Source organism: Phaenicophaeus curvirostris, chromosome 4 (genome assembly GCF_032191515.1).
Source record: "Phaenicophaeus curvirostris isolate KB17595 chromosome 4, BPBGC_Pcur_1.0, whole genome shotgun sequence".
NCBI classification, from domain to species: domain Eukaryota; kingdom Metazoa; phylum Chordata; class Aves; order Cuculiformes; family Cuculidae; genus Phaenicophaeus; species Phaenicophaeus curvirostris.
In genome coordinates, this window is record NC_091395.1 from 47,000,561 (window position 1) to 47,021,383 (window position 20,823).

Consider the following 20,823-nt stretch of genomic DNA (forward strand, 5'->3'; position numbering starts at 1 on the left):
CTCGCGCATGCGCCTCTCTCCCTGCCTCGTGCGTGCGCGGAGAGGCAGCACCCCCGCCCCCCACCCCGGGCATCGCGCATGCGAGGTGGCCCCTCCCGCGCGCCGAGCCGCGTCGCAGCCGCGCGCCCGTGACGTGCGGCCTGGGGGGGCGGAGGAGGACGGGCTGAAGCAGGGGCGGTGCGGGCGGCGATTGGCCGCGCCGCCGCCGCCGGTCAGAGGTGAGGGGGGAAAGGCCGTGGCGCGGCGATGATGTAATGGCTTTGTGTGGCGGGGCGGCGGGGGCAGCGCTTCGTACGTTTCTGGAGGCCACCGGCGGCTCCGGCGCGTCGGGGGCCGCCGCGGGGCCCCGCCAGACCCGGCCCGGCCCCGCCCGGCCGAGAGCGTGAGTGGGCGCGGGGCGGGGGGAGCGCGGGGTGTCCGGGGCCGCCCCCGCTCGGTGCGGCCGTGCCCGAGCGGCCCCGCCGAGCCTTTGTGGGGAGCTCGGGAGCGGAGGCAGCCGGGGCGGTACCTTCCCCGTTGCACCCGTGTGGGGGCCCTTGGCGCGCTCTCCAGGCCTGAGGCGCCTAAGGAGGCGGCGGGAAGGCGGCTGGGGCGGGACTCCGAGCCTGCCGGGCGGTGTTTCCCGCCGCGTTCCGCCTCGGTGCGGCCTGCCCGAGGTGCCCGTGCCCGGGCAGGCTGCCCGCCCGAGCGGCCGCTTGGCCTCCGCGGTGTCCCCGAGCTCGGCGTGACGCTCGGAGTCACTTTGCCGCTTCGCGTTGCGCGCAGCCGTGGGATCCGCAGGAATGTTCTTCTCTAACCCGTGGGGGAGTAGCGCTTGTGGGCTCAGGTATCTCTAATGTCTCAACTAGCGTGCCTTGCTGTTCTGGCTGGGTTAGTGCAAGAAAGCTACTGGCAGAATCAACGGGTTGTAGTTTTGGGTAGTAATCTAGACTTCCCTAGCTGAAATTCACGGGGATTTGAGGAATGTGTTGTGCCTTGTTTTGTTTGTTTGTTTGGGGTTTTTTTGATGAAATTCTAAGTAATGAAGTTTAATCCTGATGCTTAAGCATATTTTTTTAGATGAGTGAAGAATGAAAACTTACTTTTGATACTTTCTCTGTCTCTTAGGCTAATCAAAAATAAATCATTAAAGGTCCCTTTATGAAACTGACCCTCAGTCAACTGTTACTTTTGATGTATGGTATTTGAAGCCCCCCACTATGCCAGCAGCTACCGTAGACCATAGCCAAAGAATCTGTGAAGTTTGGGCATGTAACTTGGATGAAGAGATGAAGAAAATTCGTCAAGTTATACGGAAGTATAACTATGTTGCTATGGTAAGTGAGCATTTTATGTTTATCTAGCCAATTATCATAAAAGCCATGATAATTTCATTTTCTGTTAGTAAACTAAAACTATAAACTTATTTATCCATTTTAATTGAAAGAACAATGGATTCTTAATGTTGAGTTAATGTTGCATGAACATTAGGATCCCAAATTATTACCACTTTAAAAGCTAAATTTATACAATGCTCTTCAGCTATGAAACTGCTGGATGCTTGAAAAATGTTTTATGAAAATAAGCAATATATATTTTTATGGATGTGTTTTGTTTAAGTTTCAATTGTGTTCTTACAGGACACGGAATTTCCCGGAGTAGTTGCAAGGCCTATTGGTGAATTCAGAAGCAACGCAGACTATCAGTACCAGTTATTACGCTGCAATGTAGACTTGTTAAAAATAATTCAATTGGGACTGACATTTATGAATGAGCAAGGAGAATACCCTCCAGGAACTTCAACTTGGCAATTTAATTTTAAATTTAATTTAACGTAAGTGTTAAATGTCTGTACTAGTAAATATGTGTTTCTGACATACTGTTACTGAAAATGTACCAATGATGGTGGCCCATAGGAGACTCACGAAGATGATCAGAGGGCTGGAGCACTCCCCATATGAGGACATATAAGGCTGAGAGAGTCGGGCTTGTTTAGCCTACAGAAGAGAAGGCTGCGTGAGGACCTTATAGCAGCCTTCCAGTATCCAAAGGGTACCTACAAGAAAGAGGGGGAAGGGCTCCTTATCAAGGAGTGCAGGGATAGGACTAGTGGTAACGGTTTTAAACTGGAAGAAGGTAAATATAGAGGAGATACTATGAAGAAATTCTATACTTTAAAGGTTGGTGAGGCACTGGAACAGGTTGACCAGAAAATTTGTGGATGGCCCATACCTGAAGGTATTGAAGGCCAGGCTGGGTGAGGCTTTGAGCAACCTGATCCATTGGAAGTGGGTGATCTTTTAAGGTCCCTTCCACATCAACCTATTCTATGATTGTGAAAGCTGTAACAACTCTACTTGTGATTGGAATACCATAGATACCTTGCAAGGAAAACTTTTGTCAGCCAAACGTGCAATTACTTCCCTCATCTCTGTGCAGTCAGTCTTACTGTTGGTAATTTGGTCAAAAATACTGAGCAATTCTAACACAGTTTTTACAAAGATGCATTTCCACTAGTGCAATAGTTAGCTCTGTATTTTCATATATAAGATTTCAAAGTGCTTCTTCCTAAACTTAGTTTAACTCTTCCTAGTTGTTATAGAAGTTTTATGTTGTTTCTTTGCTTGTTTTTAATGGAAAATACAAACATTAAGAAAAAATTTAAAGCTTTCCAAGTGGCTAAAAAGAAGTATGACAAATGTTATCAGCAAATTCTGAAGTGAGTGTGCTCTGTCCTATTTAAAATAACATTATTCTTGTTAAAATCCTCACAATGAGTTCTAGAAAACATTCTAGATAAAATACTGTCAACTCTTTTAATACTGCAGCAGCTTCTCTTATGTCTTCAAAGCGACTTATTCCATTAAGCTACTGCATTTTAATTTTCTTTTATAATGGATTGAAAGGGATTATTGATTCCACAGCATAACTGCTGTGGAGGGGTTTTTGTGTGTGTGAAGTGTTGGTTGAAAAGCAAGCTGATTTTTATTGTCTGTTGGAATCAGACTGTGAACTTTTATTTCAGAATGTGATTCATATCAATGATAAATCCTTAAGTATGAACCCAGCTTTCCCAGGGAGTTGAGATACTTCTCTGCAATTCTAATTGTATCTTTAGCAGGTAGTTGACAAAGTTACTAATATCTTGATGTTTTTTCTGAAGTAAAAGTAATTGATTTGTTAGGTTTTCATATCACCTGAATTGAGTTTCAGTGCAAACACTTCTCAGACATAAATATGTTGAAAGCTTGAGATTTTTTTGGCAGCTGTGCTCAAAGCTGATAGTTGCAAAGCTTGATCTACCTGAGTTACAACTGCAGCCTACAAAGGAGGTTTAGAAAACAGACCTTTTTTTTCTGCAGATAAAAAGTATCCAAAGTTCTTACTAAGAAAAAACTGCTGCTCTTTCTCTTAATCTTTCTGTTTTTCTAAACAAGCAGTGCTGTTGTGGCTTGTCACAAATCACTTTGGTCTGAGGAATGATTTGCTCGTTTTAGTTTTGTTTGAGGTACCTCCTGAAAGAAAAGTAAGCGCAGGTTCGATCTTTTTTGTGTCACTAAACTTACCTGGCCAAGTAAGTGCTGAGTGGAAGTTATCCGTTGTCTCAGTAGAAGGATATACTAATCCTGCTAAGCATGGGGGAAAGAGGAGGAGGAATGAGTTAATAACTTCTAAACTGTAACCTGGGAAGAAGAGCCTGTATTATGTATTACTAATTTTCTGAGGTTTGAAGGTTTACATAATGTCAGGCAACTGAAAACAAAAGAAATCTTCCATCCATTTATGCCAGATGCAGCTTAGTAATGTAAGGTCTAGGTAGTCACTTAACTAACTTGCTACTAGTTTGCTGGGACATTTTGTTCAAAAAGGTAAGCTGTATTAGTGCTGCATGCAACAGGCACGGGTTTTTTTACAGGGATGGAGAGATTACTTATTTTTGTCTGTTTCTAAACTTCCTTTTGGGAAGTGGCAGTGTGCCAAATGTTCTGCTCCTAAAGCAAAACAGCTGTTGGCTGTTCCTGGAAGGTAATTTTTTTGTATGTGGTTCCAGCCAGGTCTTGTTATAGTATGCTTTTAAAGAGCATAAATATTTCTCTACCCTAAGTATCCACCTGATCAATGCAGAGCAACAACCTAGAATTAAAATTTCTTTTTGTAAAATAGGCATGTTTGGTATAGATTCTTTAATGTATTATGGAAAAGGACAGGTGTTGGGAAGCTGATGCCTTAAAGCTGGAGAACTAATGAGCAGCTGTGTTGGAGGGCAGAAAATGGATGGAACAACTTGAGAATGTATCTTTATGTTCTGGTGAATGATGACTTGCTATTAGGAATAAGGGATGTAAGTCTATGACTGAATCTAATAGTCAAGTTTGATTTATTGACTGTCTTCTCTGGTTTTTTTTGTCTTGTTTTTTAATTGAAATTGAAAAATATATACACTGAAGAGACTTTGTAGAATAGTATGTTGTGGACAGTAATAGGAATATTATCTAAGTAGAGCCACATTTGCGTTTTTTTTCATTTAACCGTTCTGTCTTTGTTATGATGACATAGATTGAACTTTAGGGGGAAAAAAACATCACATTCATTTAATTGCAAAATACTTAAGAGTTTACGAAAATGTTAGCGGTATTAAGGGGAAAAAATACAGGGGCAAGAGGCGGTCAAACATGACATAAAGGAGAATTTTTCCCATACATTAAATTCTAGGTCCAAAATATGGCTATTAAACAAACAACTTTGACTTTTTTTGGGGGGTGAGGGGAGTTAGGCTGCCTGAATTTTAAGGATTGACTACATGGAGCAAGTATTCAATTTCCAGTTGTACCAAGTAGGAAGTTTTGATGAGCATGCATCTAAATATTTATATAAGCTTAAATCCCAAGAAATCTGTGGAAAACATTACCTACAGAACTAATAACAGCCCTGGAATATGGAGTGTACTGTTCTTAGTTCTATGATATTGACAAGAGTGCTTCAACTATTATATTTAATTTGTCACAGTTTAAGTAATGGATTTTATTTGCCAAGTACCTCCATGCATACATTCACTTTCCTCATTAGATTAACAAAAAGGAGTTCCAGGTGATTGGAAGAGGAACACGAACTATGTTTTTATGAAGGAGTCAAGAATGGAGGTTGCTGGGAGTTGTGAAATGCTTGTGAAGGTTAATAAAAGCCATGAAGAATGGATGGTTTTGTAATTAACATGGAACAAAGTCATATTAATCCAGCTCTGTGCTAGTGAATAGTGTGAAATGCATAGTGGAAAAAAAGTGTTACCAGGTTTATAATCATTAAGATTTTGAAATTTTTTCCTTTCTTCTGTGTTTAGAGAAGATATGTATGCCCAGGACTCCATTGAACTGTTAACGACATCTGGTATCCAGTTTAAAAAGCATGAAGAAGAAGGAATTGAGACACAGTACTTTGCAGAACTGCTTATGACGTCAGGGGTCGTACTGTGTGAAGGTGTCAAGTGGCTTTCCTTTCATAGGTAAATTCTTTGTGCTAATTATTTGGCTTTTCAATACTGATTATTCTAGAACTTGGATTCCATGTCTCATGTTGTGTGGTATGTCTGATAGTTTATATAGCACATATCTTGGTTGTTTAAGGCTTGGAAAACTATTTCTACTGTAATAACTATAGCAGCATTCTGTATTAGAAGACTAGAGCATATAGGGTCGTACTGGTGGTTTTTATTTTTTGTGTTTACGCAATAACCAGTAAACTTTAAACCAGAAAAACATGAAACTCCTAAGCCAGCAGATGGCACTGTATCTTTTAGTAGCACACATGCAAGTAATAATAGTAGGCATGATAAAAGCAAACTGTTCCTAAGCAATTCTTGAGGAAATCTTGTTTGTCTCATAGGAGAGACTGCATAATTATTGGTGGAGAGTTTTCAAATACAGTTGTAAACTAGTTGTAAATCTCCTGGGTAGCTGAAAATAGTGCAGTTTAGAAGGATAGTGCTGATAAGCCTAAGTTCTACCTGTAGCAATGAATATATTATATTATTTATTCCTCACATGAACTCATCTTCCAAGTAGAAATACAAATGTGAATGCCAAATCTCTGTGAATTTGTGGAGGTAGAAAAGATCTTTTACCATCAATAAATTTTAATATTTAGACATTTATGCAGTAGTTCTTTCATAGTTAATTATGTGTCAGAGAACTTGCACTTTTCGTAAGCAACAGTAACTTTAAAGGCTTATTGCTATGTAGTACCCTTAAGTTGACATCTTAAATGCTGGTCGCTAAGTAAGTCAACCAAGTTAGAGCAAATGTTTAAGCTGAGACTAATTGTTTCCTTATGGCTTTGTTCTTGTTTATCACAATGCTGCATTGGTGGGTGGTAATATGTAGGTGACAAAATAAGGAAAAAGCCAACCTCTTCATCCTTAAGTATTAAATCTTAGAGGAAGCTGGAGGGTAGAAGGGCACATGGAATAAGGTATCTAAGAATTTCTTCTTAACCAACTGAAAAATAAGAATTGCTTCAGCGGGGCATGTAAAACAATAGCAGAAAGTTGTGCATATAAGAGCCTGTTGCAGGATTCAACATTTTGACTTGCTTTTTAGAAAGCAAGTGTTAGACTGACTTTCCAAAAGCAGGGAAGGGGTTGGGGAAAAAAGAAAAACAAGTTGTTTTTTAAAAAGAGGATTCTTTTTGAGTGTGCTTGTTATCTAATTTGCCTACATCTTCCACTTGCAGCTGTCTTGAATCACAATATGACTCCAAAATAGTCTTACTTTTGCTGTCTTGCTGCTAGGGTAGCACCCTGGGGTAAAATCCTGTAAGAAGAGTGCCATGAACTGTGTCATAATAACTAAAAAGGCTGAGTTAGTGAATTAAGTTTCAGCTTTTTAAATCCGTTATTATGGACCATTATATGCATATTTGTGATTTAAGCTTGATTACAGTAAAATAACTTGGATGGCTCAGGAGAAGATAGGGAAAGGCATGTAATGGGTACATCAACAGACACTGCTATGTAGAAGGAGCTGCAGCTACAAAACAGTGTTTTTCCAGTATTGTCTAATAACTTTTAAGGGCCCAATGTAAGCTGTCATAGAATCTTAAAATCATAGAATCACCAGGTTGGAAGAGACCCACCGGATCATCGAGTCCAACCATTCCTGTCAAACACTAAACCATGCCCCTTAGCACCTCGTCCACCCGTGCCTTAAACACCTCCAGGGAGGGTGAATCAACCACCTCCCTGGGCAGCCTGTTCCAGTGCCCAGTGACCCTTTCCGTGAAAAACTTTTTCCTAATGTCCAGCTTAAACCTCCCCTGGCGGAGCTTGAGGCCATTCCCTCTCGTCCTGTCCCCTGTCACTTGGGAGAAGAGGCCAGCACCCTCCTCTCTACAACCTCCTTTCAGGTAGTTGTAGAGAGCAATGAGGTCTCCCCTCAGCCTCCTCTTCTCCAGGCTAAACAACCCCAGCTCTCCCAGCCACTCCTTGTAAGGCCTGCTCTCCAGCCCCCTCACCAGCTTTGTTGCTCTTCTCTGGACTCGCTCGAGAGCCTCAACATCCTTCTTGTGGTGAGGGGCCCAGAACTGAACACAGGATTCCAGGAGCGGTCTCACCAGTGCTGACTACAGAGGGAGAATAACCTCCCTGGACCTGCTGGTCACGCCGTTTCTGATACAAGCCAAGATGCCATTGGCCTTCTTGGCCACCTGGGCACACTGCTGGCTCATGTTCAGTCGGCTGTCAACCAACGCCCCCAGGTCCCTCTCCTCCAGGCAGCTTTCTAGACAGACTTCTCCTAGTCTGTAGCACTGCATAGGGTTGTTGTGCCCCAAGTGCAGGACTCGGCATTTGGCCTTGTTAAACCTCATGCCATTGGACTCAGCCCAGCGGTCCAGCCTGTTCAGATCCCTTTGCAGAGCCTCCCTACCCTCCAGCAGATCGACACTTCCACCCAGCTTAGTGTCGTCCGCAAACTTGCTCAGGGTGCACTCGATGCCTTCATCCAGGTCATTGATAAAGACATTGAACAGGGCTGGACCCAGTACTGAGCCCTGGGGACCCCCACTTGTCACTGGCCTCCAGCCTCCAGCTGTCCTAGCAAAAGAATAACCTGAGTTGTTTCTACACTAGGGATTCTTTTTAAAGCGTAATGATATTGCTTTGGTGTGTTTCCTGACCAATATGCTGGTTGAAGTGTGGTATAAACTATGGGCAATAATGGAATGGCTTTAGGTCCAGTTTCATCTGTGCTAAAATGAGTTTTTGTTGTGGACTTCACTGTAAATGTCTTTAGAAGTCCTGTTAAGATGGCTGTTCCAGCAAATGTTTGACAAACACTGATTATCCACAACTCTGCTTGAAGTCAGAGAGTATCTAAAGGCTTTTGTGTTTGACAGAGCATGTTGACATTATCTTGAGCTCAGATCCCTGCAGTACTGGGTGAAGTTCTGAGGAAGCTGAGATAGCACAAAGCTCTAAATGACTGTGGGTCACAAAATGTGAATAGTAAACAGCTGTTTCTAAATATATCTTAGGTTGATTGTAGTTATGTTCCATCAGTGGAAACTCAAACAGTGGGACAGCTCAGTTAAAAATTTTTCGTGTAGGCTCTCTATGCAGTATTTAAGAAATACTATAGGAAGTAGTACTATGGGAAGTAGATTACAGGAAGAAGCCGTGCTTGATAGTTGCTGTCCATGCTTCTGCTTCCTTAAAATGCTGTAACTACTACTGACTCTTAAAATTGTGTCTTACAAAGTGGGCTGAGGGGGATTAGTCTTTAGAGTGTGAGGTTATATTTACATTTTATTTAATTTCCCAGTCTTCTATTTCCTTGAAGTCCTTTGTAGTTTATTCCTAAACTCTTAGCTTCTCAAATAGTTTTCTTTGTTTGCTTTTTATCTGTGCATTTTATGTAGCTGCCTTGACATCCTGGCCTGCTGGCAAATCTGTGTGGACCTGCAGTTCTACCAGGCATGAGCAAAGAAACATTTTCACTGTCGCCAATTCTCTCATACTGCAACTCCATCAGATCTTTTGTGTGTGTTAAAATGTATTTGAGTTGATGAGAGGGAAGGGGGAAGCCCTGGATTTCTGATTCTTGTCACAGTCAAGAGAACTATGGGTGCTTGGCAATCTAACAAGTTATAAAACCGAACAGCTCAAACACTGGTTTTGTGGATGTTCAACTGACTGATTTGCTGAAGATTTGAGTAACCACCTCTGTGCAACCTCCATCTACCTTTGGAGGCTCTGTGCAAACATGCCTCAAAACAAATGTTTCTGGGTAGGTTGAAAGTTTCAAGCTATTGTATCTGAATCAGTTGTCTAACTGATTTTAGCAAAATCTAATCTGTTGGTGCATTTCTGTTAACCAGTTATAAAACAAAGTAAAGTTTTCTCAGCCCTGTCAGGTTCTGATTTGCAGAGACTGTGCTCAAGTAGGGTTCATGGTTAATTGGCTATCTGAATACTTTCTGGGTAGTAAGAGAGAAATACAAGTACCTTTGATCTTTTCCATGGTCTTATTGCTTGCAGCTGTCCACACTCAGTGGAAAAAAAAAAAAGTAAAGAAGTGGCTGTAAGAGTGCTTATATTGCTGTATAGCTTGAGGGATTGTGGCTAGCTGCTGCACTTAGTGACTTCATGTGATTATATTATACATGGTGAAAGAAGGAAGCTTGTGTGCTTTAGGGTATAAACCAACCGCTAATCGGCTGTTACGGGATTAGAAAAGAATTTCTTTAATGAGTGGGTAATTACATAATTGCTCACTGTTGACTTTCTTACCCTTCTTTTAGCATTCAGTAGTGGTCACTCAAAACTTTTTGAACTATAGGTATCTTAGTTGTGAATTGGAGCGACAGGTTTTATATCTATGTAAGCTTGGATAACTGGAGCTTTACTACCCCATAAAAGTAGATTAAAAGGATTACTGATCACAATGCAGTATCAAGACATTTACATAAAGTGTAGTTTGTGATGATTGTTACAAGCACACGAGGACACAGTGTAGGCGGCTGGAACTTAAGGAATGTGAGAGGCCATTTAGTTGAGCTGACAAAAACAAACCCATGCTTAGGGTCCAGACCCAGGTATCTGACTGAATGCTGTCATGTAATGGAAGGGTAATCATGCTGATTAAAACCAGTATTCAGATATCTTGTTCCCTTTTCTGTTTGAAGATTCTAGGATGAAAGAATCTGCTATGGTCTGAGGGGAGGTGGGGAATATCTATCTACCTATCTATAAAATTATTCCTCAGAACTGCAGATTTATGGTAGCTTGCTCCCTCCCAATACACATAGTAAGCAAATCTTGACTTTTCTTCTAGTACTTCCTTCTAATTAGAAATTGGAGGTGGTTTAGAGCATCTGTTTTGTAGAAATTCAGTCATGTACATCTTTTTTTTTTAATGAGAGAGTTAAAAACATACTTAATTTTTGAGGCAGAGAGGCACGAACGTTGTTTTCTTCACTTCAAAAGTGTTTATATGTCTGTTTCATTTGAGCCACAAGGATGAGAGATGTCAGGAATTCAGTGCATCAATAAGAGCTCTAAATCTACAGGAGTAAATCTCCTTAATCCTCAACAGCCTTTTTTTTTTTGCCAATGTGGCTTTTTTTCTTTTCTTTTTTTTTCCTGTAGAGAGCTTCATGCTGATACAGGCTACCCCAACATTTTTTAATTCCCCATCCTGTCTAGTAAATCATGAGATAAACATCATGTGGAGAACCCCATTGTATACAAAAGATACGAAAAGCAATCCTCTTTTCACTAGATATACAATCTAATGCCTTGAGCCTGCATCAGAATTCACCAGTCTCCATCAGTGTGAAATATCTGCATGATCAGTTGTCCAGTGCTCTTAACTGTCTTCTGTATTGCTCGTCTCACAGTTAAGGATCTTAATGTTTACTAAGTTCCAAAATTCCTGATTTTGAGTATGGTATTTGTGTAACCAAGAACAAACATGAAGTCTTAAACTGGGAATTTGGAGTCTCTGTGGTGGCTACTTGTTCACTTGAATTGTCTCTCAGCTGTATTTACACTAAGGTTCCTGAAGCAGCAAATTTGATGCAGCCCTCAGCAGAGGCAGCCTTCCTGTGTATTTTCATCTTCATTGATAGTATGGACATTTTAAAAATTGCAAGTCAATAAAATCTAGGAACTGATCTGGTTCAATTGCAACCTAATAAAATAAGGTAATGTATCAGTCCGCTGTCTAGCTCAATGTATATGTACATGAGCAATTCTGCAAATACAAGGGATCGTATTGTGATCTGATGATGAATAATTTGGCTTGTGATCTCTGCCTTCCTAGTGAAAAGGATAACTAGTCATCAATGCTTTTTGTTATGGTGTTCAGTCCTGCTTAATACCTGACAGCTGTCATTCCTGTGCTTTAAAATCCTCTGTTTCGTCTCTTAATCCTTTGCAAAAGTGCATGATTTCCCCTTGTACTGCCACACTTCATTTTTATGTCCTCTTCATTTAAGCTACTGAGAAAGAAGTTTTCTCTGAACTCTTCTCTCCACTACATACATGGTTTATATATAACCTCAGTTTCTTTTTCCTTGCCTCCAAAAGGAGCAATAGTCTACAAAATACTAGTTTTTTCAGTTGTCTGACTGTGCTGATTTAATTGGGAAAGTTGAAAGACGGTTTGCTCTCCTTCATTGCCGAGAGTAAAACCTCCAGGCATAAACATGTATTGGCTCTGGAAACTCTTGAGTCCTCTGGATTTCAAGAGCGGTAGAATTTTGTCTCATTAAGTTTGCAGTCAGAAACTCAGATCTGTGAAAGGAACCAGCTAGATAGTCTTTTTCTTTTAAGTTCTTGTTATCGGATGAAGCCCCAGCAGCCGACCTTGCTTGAGAATTTGGAAAAGCTCCTCTAGGCGGATCTTTTTTTGCTTCTTCATTTGGCCTTGTTAAGACTAAATTTCAGACTAAGTTTTCTTGAAAGCTGCAATGGGGCTATTTACACTGACATTGCCTTTTGTAAGAATCAGTCTAAATTGCATTGAAATTAAGCAAAATGTCCTGTTGATATATAATCAAGTCTAGATGTTAAAAGTGAGAAGGAAGTGCTTCTAAGTCATTTGCTTATATTGGTTTTGTTATTAATTTGCAGTGGATATGACTTCGGCTATCTAATCAAAATCCTGACAAACTCTAATTTACCTGAAGAAGAGCTGGACTTCTTCGAAATACTGCGATTGTTTTTCCCTGTCATCTATGATGTAAAATATCTCATGAAGAGTTGCAAGAATCTGAAGGTAAGTAGTCTGTTAATGGCTCAGAATGAATTTTGGCTTTGGAGAGAGAGTACTTTCTGCTAAAAATTACTTATTTTCAGTATTTATTTTCTGAGTTTGCTTTGATAATACCCATTGAACAGCCTTGTCTCAAACTTTATATATTTAAGGCTATTGATAGAGGCAGGCAGGAGCGCACATGGATTTTTTTTTTTTTCTTTACCAGGTAAAAATAGCATGTTGATACTGTATTTTTAGTGCCCAGTCTTAGTTGACAGTTGATAACCCATGTTTGGAATTGACAGTTTGCTTCTTGAGCCATAAGAATTGATGGGTTTCATATGCTCTTATTTCCTCGTTGTGCAGTCCAGTAAAGGACTGCAATTGTCTTGGCAAAGGTAATTGCAACAACGATGCTGTGGAAGTGTCTTGGGAAGAGGAATGGAGCGAAGAATTGTTTCATGGCCTCATAAGGAAAGATAAACAACAGCATATGTTCAGGGACAACATGTGACTTATAGAAAAAAATCCAGTACCCGAAGCTAATCTCTCATGTTAGGCCAGCTGGGTTATTAATTGGCTTACTCTACCAGGCATAAAATTTGAATGCTTTATTGGACTGGAGAATGAATGGAAACTGCAACTAAGTATGTGAAGGGGAAGACAGCAAATGAAAGACGCTACAGGGATTGTTAACAGCTGCACTTACCAAAGCACTGTAAAAGTCTGGACTGCTGCTGGAATGGGGTGCATCGCTCATCTGAGGCAATTAATGACTTGCTGCTATCATGGAAAGTAACTCTATTCTCTAGGCCTTGTTAATGAGAACCTGCAGGAAAAAGGACACTGCAGTACAACCAAATCCTAACTAAGGAATGGCTTGCCACTTCATCGTGCTCAACTAGTTGTCTGCATGGGCTATGTAGTCCTCTGTTTCTTTTGAGATAAACTAGTAAAAGTGTGTCACTTCTAAGTATTAGCCTACTTGTGTGGGAGGTAAGGTGTGTAAATCCTTCTGTAAATCAAATTATTGTTGAAAATTGAGATCTACTGTCCAGTTACTGTGAAAAGTATCTCTACTTGTGTTCATCTAGAGTGTTTATTGGTGTAATTGGCTGGGCAAATAGCTGAGTGTTAGAGAAGATCTTTAAGACAGTTTTTTTCCATAGAGACCAGAACCAAAAATGAGATGTTTGTAAACTTCAGGAGTCTAAAAGGAGGTCTGAGGGGGAATTCCGAAGCAAAACCCCCTCACTTTCTCACTCCTTGTGAAGCAAAGTAAAGCATCTGGTGTCTTAGTCGTGGCAATGCAGTTACCAAGAATGTAATAAATAATCTGACTTTAGTGACATGGGAAAGATGATGGAATAACATTACATCACCATTCCAGAAACAACCTTTCCAGTGGGTTTGGAGATGAAGGGATTTTGTTTCCTGTCATCTTGTTAAAACACAGTTGTGTGTAACCTGTGTTGTTTAGCGATATTAATATTTATTGGAAGACCAAAACCTCCACAGGTCTTACTTCAGCAAACCTTAAGAACAGGGGTTTTTGTTTTGGTTTTTTATTTTTTTGCATATGTAGGTCAGCTTTACTGCAATAAATCTTGTTCGCGTCACCCAACCTTCAGGCTGATACTGACAGGAGGGGAAGGGATGCAGACTACTTTTCCCCTCCAAATTTACCATTGATGAAATATTGGTGGGCTTGTACTGAGAGCAGCTGAAGCAAGTGTTGTGACTCTAAAAATGTATGTGCTGTTTCCTAATCTCTGTCACTTTCAAGCTCTATTAAATTGCAGTGAACTGACCTGCTGTGCAGTTGTCCTTTATTGACTTGTCCAAGTTATTTTTCATATGAAATTTGCTGACTTGCTTTAGGTCCCCTCCTCCCTCCCCCCTATACCCCCCACCCCTCAAAAAGAGTTTTTGGCATTGAGAAGAAGAATATGCTGGAAGATTGGAAGCTGTTTGATGATCTTTTTGTAGAATTAAGTAGCCTCTGGATTCACAGTGTGTTACTCTTAACTCAAATGGACATGAGTGCACTTAAATGGTATGCAGATTGGGAGCTTACCTGAGATATTAAGGTAAACTCATGTTTGTTTTCTAAAAATTTTCCTATGTAGACAATTGCAAACGTTTTGATAGTAGTAGCAACTCAACTCGTAAGTAATGTAGATTTATAGACTTTGTTGGAAACTTGCTTTTAAGATTGGGAGGTTGTACAGAACAATGAACTCTGTCAGTGCCGTGAAACACGAGTTTGAACTGGACTTGCTGTTAAGTATGGCCATGTGATCATGTAGATCATTGTCACCTCTTGAAAGACAAATCTCTGAAAATTTGGCAGGAATTTGTCCTTCTCCAAGAGTTAAATGTTCTTGTCTGGCGTGCTAAAGTCTTGCCTGAAAGAGAACCCCAACAGGCTGTTAAGTCTCAGACACAGCCAGGTTTTACTCTATAATTATTGCATTTATAGAGCAAGAAGTGCCACACAAGTGGCATGCGATATATTTGCAGATATGTATCATTAAAAGTGCTATTTTCAAAACTTCTCTGTAGGCTGCTCTTACTGTAAACTTTGATTTGAGTCTACGTTCCAGAGCTTGCAGCTGCTGTATAAGTATTATTTAATTTATTCCTGAGTGTTTTTTTCTTCAAAGTTATTCAGAGAGAATAATCTTACAGCTAGCTGAACCTAATGATGAGGCACTGCTAATTTGCAGCATGAGGAAGTGGAGGGTTTAAGAGCTGAAAATGGTGCCTTGAAGGAGTGTGGGCCTGACTGCTGTTGCTGACTCTTGGAGCTGATTATTAGAGTTGGAAAGTGGTGAACATGGTGAGATGCTGATTTTTCCCCCACGCCCACTGACCTTCAGCATGTTTTTGAGAGTGTAAATGAAATAACTTAGGATGTTTGCAGTGTTCAAAAGTTGTATCCAAGCACTGAGAAAACAAGCTTGCTCCAGTGTTTAACTGTATAGTGTATAGACTCGCTCATCTTAAACTTCTGTAGACTTTATTCCTGCTGCTCAAGCTAGAATAAAACTAGCCATACTGATAATGGATTTTCATGTTAGTTTGTAGGTGTTACTTGGGAAAGTTATTACTGTATTTTCCATCTTTTTAAACAAAACCCAGACCCAAACCTGTTTCCTTAAGATTCATAGGAATTTTCATAATGTTAGGTCTGATTTTGAGGTCAGACTATTTTTACTGCTCTGGGTTTTAACTTTGACTGTTACACTTTGGCCTCTTATTGCTTCTCTTCCTGTACTAGACACAGCTTAAGAGTGCTAGGAAAAGTGAACTTGGATACTAGGCAGTCTTTTTTTTTTTAAAAAAAAAAAAAAAGTATTGCCTCTGTGTGACATTTTTGCATTGCAAAGCTTACAGCAGCACTAGGGGTTTTGTCTTCGCTTTTTTTTTATCTTTCTAGATGTTAGACTAAAGCACATGCACATTCTTTGTTTCCAGTAGCTTTAAAGCTTAATGATAAAAAAAAAAAATAAAGATTTACAAAATTATGGATTCAGCGTAGCTTACAGCATTAAAAGATTACAGTTAAAGTATAGCATATCTATCCTGTTTTCTGTGTAAAACCAAAACAACTTCTGGTGGGTTTGCTTCTACATGTAGTGATTATTACCGTTTTAGGAGGCACTGATAGAGGTTTATTTAGTTACTTTGCAGTTAAGGAGATAATTTCTTACAAGCTTATTGGGAAGAAAATGCTTCAAAATGGGAGATGATTTATCTCTAAGAGCAGACAGATTTGCAGCTTTGAAGTGATGTGTACAGCTTCAGACTGTTCTTTTTAAACCATGTATCAACATTCAAAGCAGACAATTAGTGTTTTAAATTGTTCTTGTTTTGTACATGAGAAATCTATTCATTTTAAGCAGTATGTTAAATTAGATGTATCTATAATACATACACTTCTAACAGAAAAGATGGCTATACCATTGGATTTTAGTATCTTAGAAAACTAGTTGTAGGACAGTGGATTTTTTCCCCTATTCTCTTATGGCAACTAATGAAACAAACTTTAAAGAGAGGTAGAGTGTCTTGCAGAGATGAAATTGGCACTTTCTTCCTTTTTTGGCTTTATCACCTGATTTCTAAATGCCTGCTGCATAACACTTTCCTGGAGTACCTGTAGTGTTCTAGATACCTGAGGGTACTCTCAGTTTTTGTGAAGTGGAAAAACCCTCAACTTTAATTGTGGAAAGGTAAGTGGAAAGAAAAAGCTTGGTTGTTTTTTTTTTCCAAAGGAAACCTAGATAGTTTCATGCACGCAGGCATATGGGCGCCTCACTTGTAAGTGTTTGAATTCTTGTATAGAACATTTTTGCCTTTTAAACTTTTGTTCGAATAGGAGTAGTACAGGAACTCCTGGTTTTGTTTGTCAGCATTGCTGGTCCTTTCACCATCTTGAAGGAATAGTTTTAAGTAATAATATCTGGTTACTGGAGAAGCTTGTAACGTGAAGGAGTAGTGGTTTTGTTGGTCACAGATACTGCTTTATTTAAACAATATTGACACAATATTCTAATGCTGCTATTGATACCCAAAGTTTGAATCTCCAGGTGTATATTTATCTAGTATAATGACAGTTTCAGCTACTGTGCAAATGTTAGAATATACCTGAGCTTTTATGACTTCTGTAACAGATTCACCCAAATATAGTTGTTCAGTTTTCTGATTTAATTTTTCCAGCAGTTAACAAAAATGCTTTCTTTTTCAGGGTGGATTACAAGAAGTGGCTGAGCAGTTAGAGCTCGAAAGGATAGGACCACAGCATCAGGCAGGATCTGATTCTTTACTCACAGGAATGGCCTTTTTCAAAATGAGAGAAGTAGGTGGATGTGTTTGTTTTATCTCCATGACTGTAACGTGCTGTCATAGTCCAATGGAATTGCTGATTCTGATAAGTCTGCTGTATTTTAAGGAGGTCTCTGAAGGAGTTCAGGGGTAGATGTTACAATATTTTACAGTAACAGAACAAACACATGTTGAAATACTGTGCTTCTGGAAAGCAGTTGCACCGGTCAAATGCCAGTGCATTTGAACATGCCATTGTGACATCAGTTCAGTGTCATTTACCATGTTAAAACATGGCAACAGCAAACCTCACCTTTTAATAAGCGTTAGTAGTGTATGCTGAGGTGTCTGTTTTCTGTAATCCACCCTTTTGTGTAAAGTTAAAAATGGCCGTGAGTTTCTGACAACTACTGATGACACAGCAAATGAAAAATAAATGCTGTGACTGAAGCTGGTTTGCTCATCATAACACTCTGTTCTGCCTCTGCTGGAACTGTTGCAGTTGTCAGGCAGGTCATGGGCTGCATATACAATAGAGGGGGTTGTGTTACTGTTATGATCCAATCTCAGTGCTGCTAACTGCTCTCTGTGCAATATTGTTAACCTTTCACTCTTGAATTTGAAACAAAATCCTAAGCAAATAAAGAGAAAAAGGAATTATATGATAGTCATGCCCAAGATATTGCCTTTAAAATTTGTTTTCTAGAAGAAAAGCTTCAAACCCATGATTGTTTGTCTAATGAGATGCATTTTTTGTTTCATGGTGAATTAGCACCATGAGTTTATGGAAAACTCATATTAGTAGAAATCTTTGAGGTTTTATAGTGCAAAGCATTTGTTTAATTAAGCCAACAAAGATAGGTTGATTATGATTATTTTTTAGTATTTTCAGAGATTCTTTGCAAATACAGCATTTCTAAATAAGAACATGTTAGTTAGCAGAAATAAATATATTTAATGTGCATTCTTAAAGCCTTTTCAGTAGAGCTAACAAATTATTTCTGAGTGAAAAAACTTCATTTTAGTAAGTGTGTCACTAGTGTGTTATTAATTGCTGTGAAAGAGTTGCAACTTTCTCTGATTTTGAGTCCCAGATGAAGTTCCTGATCTTTTTCTTGCAATCAGAAATAACTTAAATACAGTGGTAGAGCTGTTTTGGTGTTTTGCTACCTGATCCCTTTTTTTTTTCTTCTTTTGAACTGTTGAGGGTTTTAAAGCTTCTAATTGAGGTGTTCAGTTCCTATGCTACAGAACTTTCCATCCAGACTGCATGCTAAAAGCAAAGCTTAAAGGGAGAAAATTTAAGTACTCTGCATTTTGATTGAATATTGGCTGCCCTGTTCCTGCATGCTTATGGCTCCTTTAGGTTTCCAATGTTGACCAACCACTGGGATGTCCAGGGTTGCTGTGAAGTTTTCTTCAATTTTTGTATGTTCTTTTTTTTTTTTTCTTCTTTTTTTTGTGGAATAATTTGTGGTTTTGCTTGAAAACCTAAGTCTGAAAGTTAGAATATGAAAATATCATTCTGCTTGCAGTTAACACTTGTAAGGTGTACATGTGGTCTTAGTACAAAATTTACTTAAATTTTGCAGTTCCTTTTTAAATTAAGCCCCCACTCTGTGAGGAGCTAGCTGGAAATGCATCTTTCTGCGTTTCTCTAAACTCCGTAATGGGTTTTGCGCTCAAACATTCTGCCCCTCTGCCATCTTTATAAATCAGTACATACTACCATTTCAAGACAAATTATGATGAAACATCCCCACTGAGGAATAGGTAGAGTATAGGTACCAATGATGGATGATAAGCATATGCCTGTTGTGAGAAACTCCGTAGAAGTCGGTTGGAGAAATCTTTGTTGCACTTCAGAATTGTGAGTGATAAGTGATAATACAAAATTATCAAAGCACTGCATTTGGCCATTTCATCAGGAAAGGGTCACAGGACAACTGGTTGTGTTCCTTGAGAGATTTACTTTAAAAAATCATGTCCTATAGCACATCTTGATAATTTTGGCTGTGGTGTTATATGTTTTGTACCTTGGGGTTTGATATCTTATGCTAAAAAGAGTAATGTTTTAAAGCCTTTCTATAGTTCTTTTTAAACTGAGCCTTTTCTTTGGCAGTGATCTGTGTTTCTCTTTTAATTCTTTAGATGTTCTTTGAAGATCACATTGATGATGCCAAATATTGTGGCCACTTATACGGCCTTGGTTCGGGATCATCTTATGTACAAAATGGCACAGGAAACGCATATGAAGAAGAAGCCAACAAACAGTCATGACATGAAGTAAAAGGCCACCTTTTTGACCTCCACATCCTTGTATATAGATTTTACCTCTGGTTGAACCCCGTGGACAATAAGGCTTTTTCCCCCCTTTCTCAGCACACTTTCTTTTCTGCCTTTCTATGTACTAAACTTGACTGTTCCTATCACAGATTTTGATCTTAATATTGATACGTAAAATTTTTCTGGATTACATTTTGGCCTTGTAACTAGCCCATTTGTTAAGAAGTATGTATAGGATCAGTGTGGAAGAGAGAAGGGGAAAGCTAAATCATAGTCTGGTAAACTTACTGATACTGATCTTCTAGTTTTTTGTCTATTTCTCCTCCCTTCTCCAAATTAACTGGCACTGACAACAACTAACTTCTCTATTCATGTCTGTTCCTTCCACTATGCAGGCGTTTTGGCTATTCAAGATTGTGGACCATCAAATTTGCACTTTAGAGAGCGACTCTGACTCAGATCCTCTATTTGAAGTTTTGGGGTTTTTTTGCCTTCAGCTAGAAAACAATCATCTGCCAAGTTCAGCAGCTTCATGCTGTATTTCCTTGGTATCTCAAACCATGGAACATGAATTATTTGCTGCATAACCTCTGTTTGTTCAAGCAAAACGCACTGCTAAAATCATAGTAACTGCTGTTCTACTAGTGTTCAGTCGTCTTCACCACATCCTGCACATAACAGCTTTACACCCTTCAGGAAAAGAACAGCTATGACTTTCTCAGCTTAATGGTAAAAATGCTAGTTGAAGGAAATTGGAATAGTAAGAGATTTGTAATGGCATGCTTCCCTTTATTAACTTCCTAGCTTTTATTCCAGTAATGTACACCTCAAATTTTTTATGAAGTCATATTTATTATATACTTGATTTGATGAGTTTTGAAAGTCAGTTTAGTTGAAGACACAACCCAAAGATCTGCAAAAAAACTATTTAATTGAATTAGGACAACTAAAACATGCTTTTTTAGTAGCTGCTATAAAGACAGGTGTTACAAATACTTGTTGTAAAACAACAAAATATAAATTACTTCTAGCTAATAAAGTTACCTGAGGAGTGTAATGCTAGTTTATTTTTGAGTGTATCTTAGCAATATATTTTATATATATTGTTTTAAAGGACCCTAAAGTACATTCTTAACTCTGCATAGCATGTGCACAGAGTGTTTGTGCAGGAAGGATTTTTGGTATTGAATAGCTAAATACTAGCCTGAAATGATGGAATGTGTGACACTATGTACCTATGTGTGCCTGCACGCATGTATATGTGTACATGTTTGACATGGAAATCAGCAGTATAAAAATCTCTAGATGTCCGCCAAATTATTGTTTTACCTTGAACTGAAAAAACTGAACACCTTTTTTCATTGAGCCACAATGATGTAACCAGGTGGTCCTTTTTAAACAAGTAATTTGCATAAGAGAGGGTATTTGTTTTTAAAGCTTTTGTAAATAAAGGCCTACAAAATGTTTTGTTACATAACAA

General features: G+C 39.2%; 1 protein-coding gene across 3 annotated transcripts; it reads left to right on the forward strand.

Annotated features, from left to right (window-relative positions):
- Positions 1 to 132: 132 nt before the first annotated feature.
- CNOT7 (CCR4-NOT transcription complex subunit 7) lies at positions 133 to 20,823 on the forward strand. 3 transcript variants are annotated; one of them, XM_069855958.1, is made up of 7 exons: positions 133 to 218; positions 1,108 to 1,316; positions 1,620 to 1,813; positions 5,318 to 5,479; positions 12,107 to 12,251; positions 16,981 to 17,091; positions 19,209 to 20,823. In XM_069855958.1, exons 2-7 carry the CDS (start codon positions 1,200 to 1,202, stop codon positions 19,335 to 19,337), a joined length of 858 nt encoding a protein of 285 aa, XP_069712059.1. In that variant the 5' UTR covers positions 133 to 218; positions 1,108 to 1,199; the 3' UTR covers positions 19,338 to 20,823. The 3 variants fall into 3 exon arrangements, with proteins under 3 accessions (XP_069712059.1, XP_069712057.1, XP_069712058.1); XM_069855956.1 differs by lacking the exon at positions 133 to 218 and adding an exon at positions 231 to 382; XM_069855957.1 differs by lacking the exon at positions 133 to 218 and adding an exon at positions 696 to 826.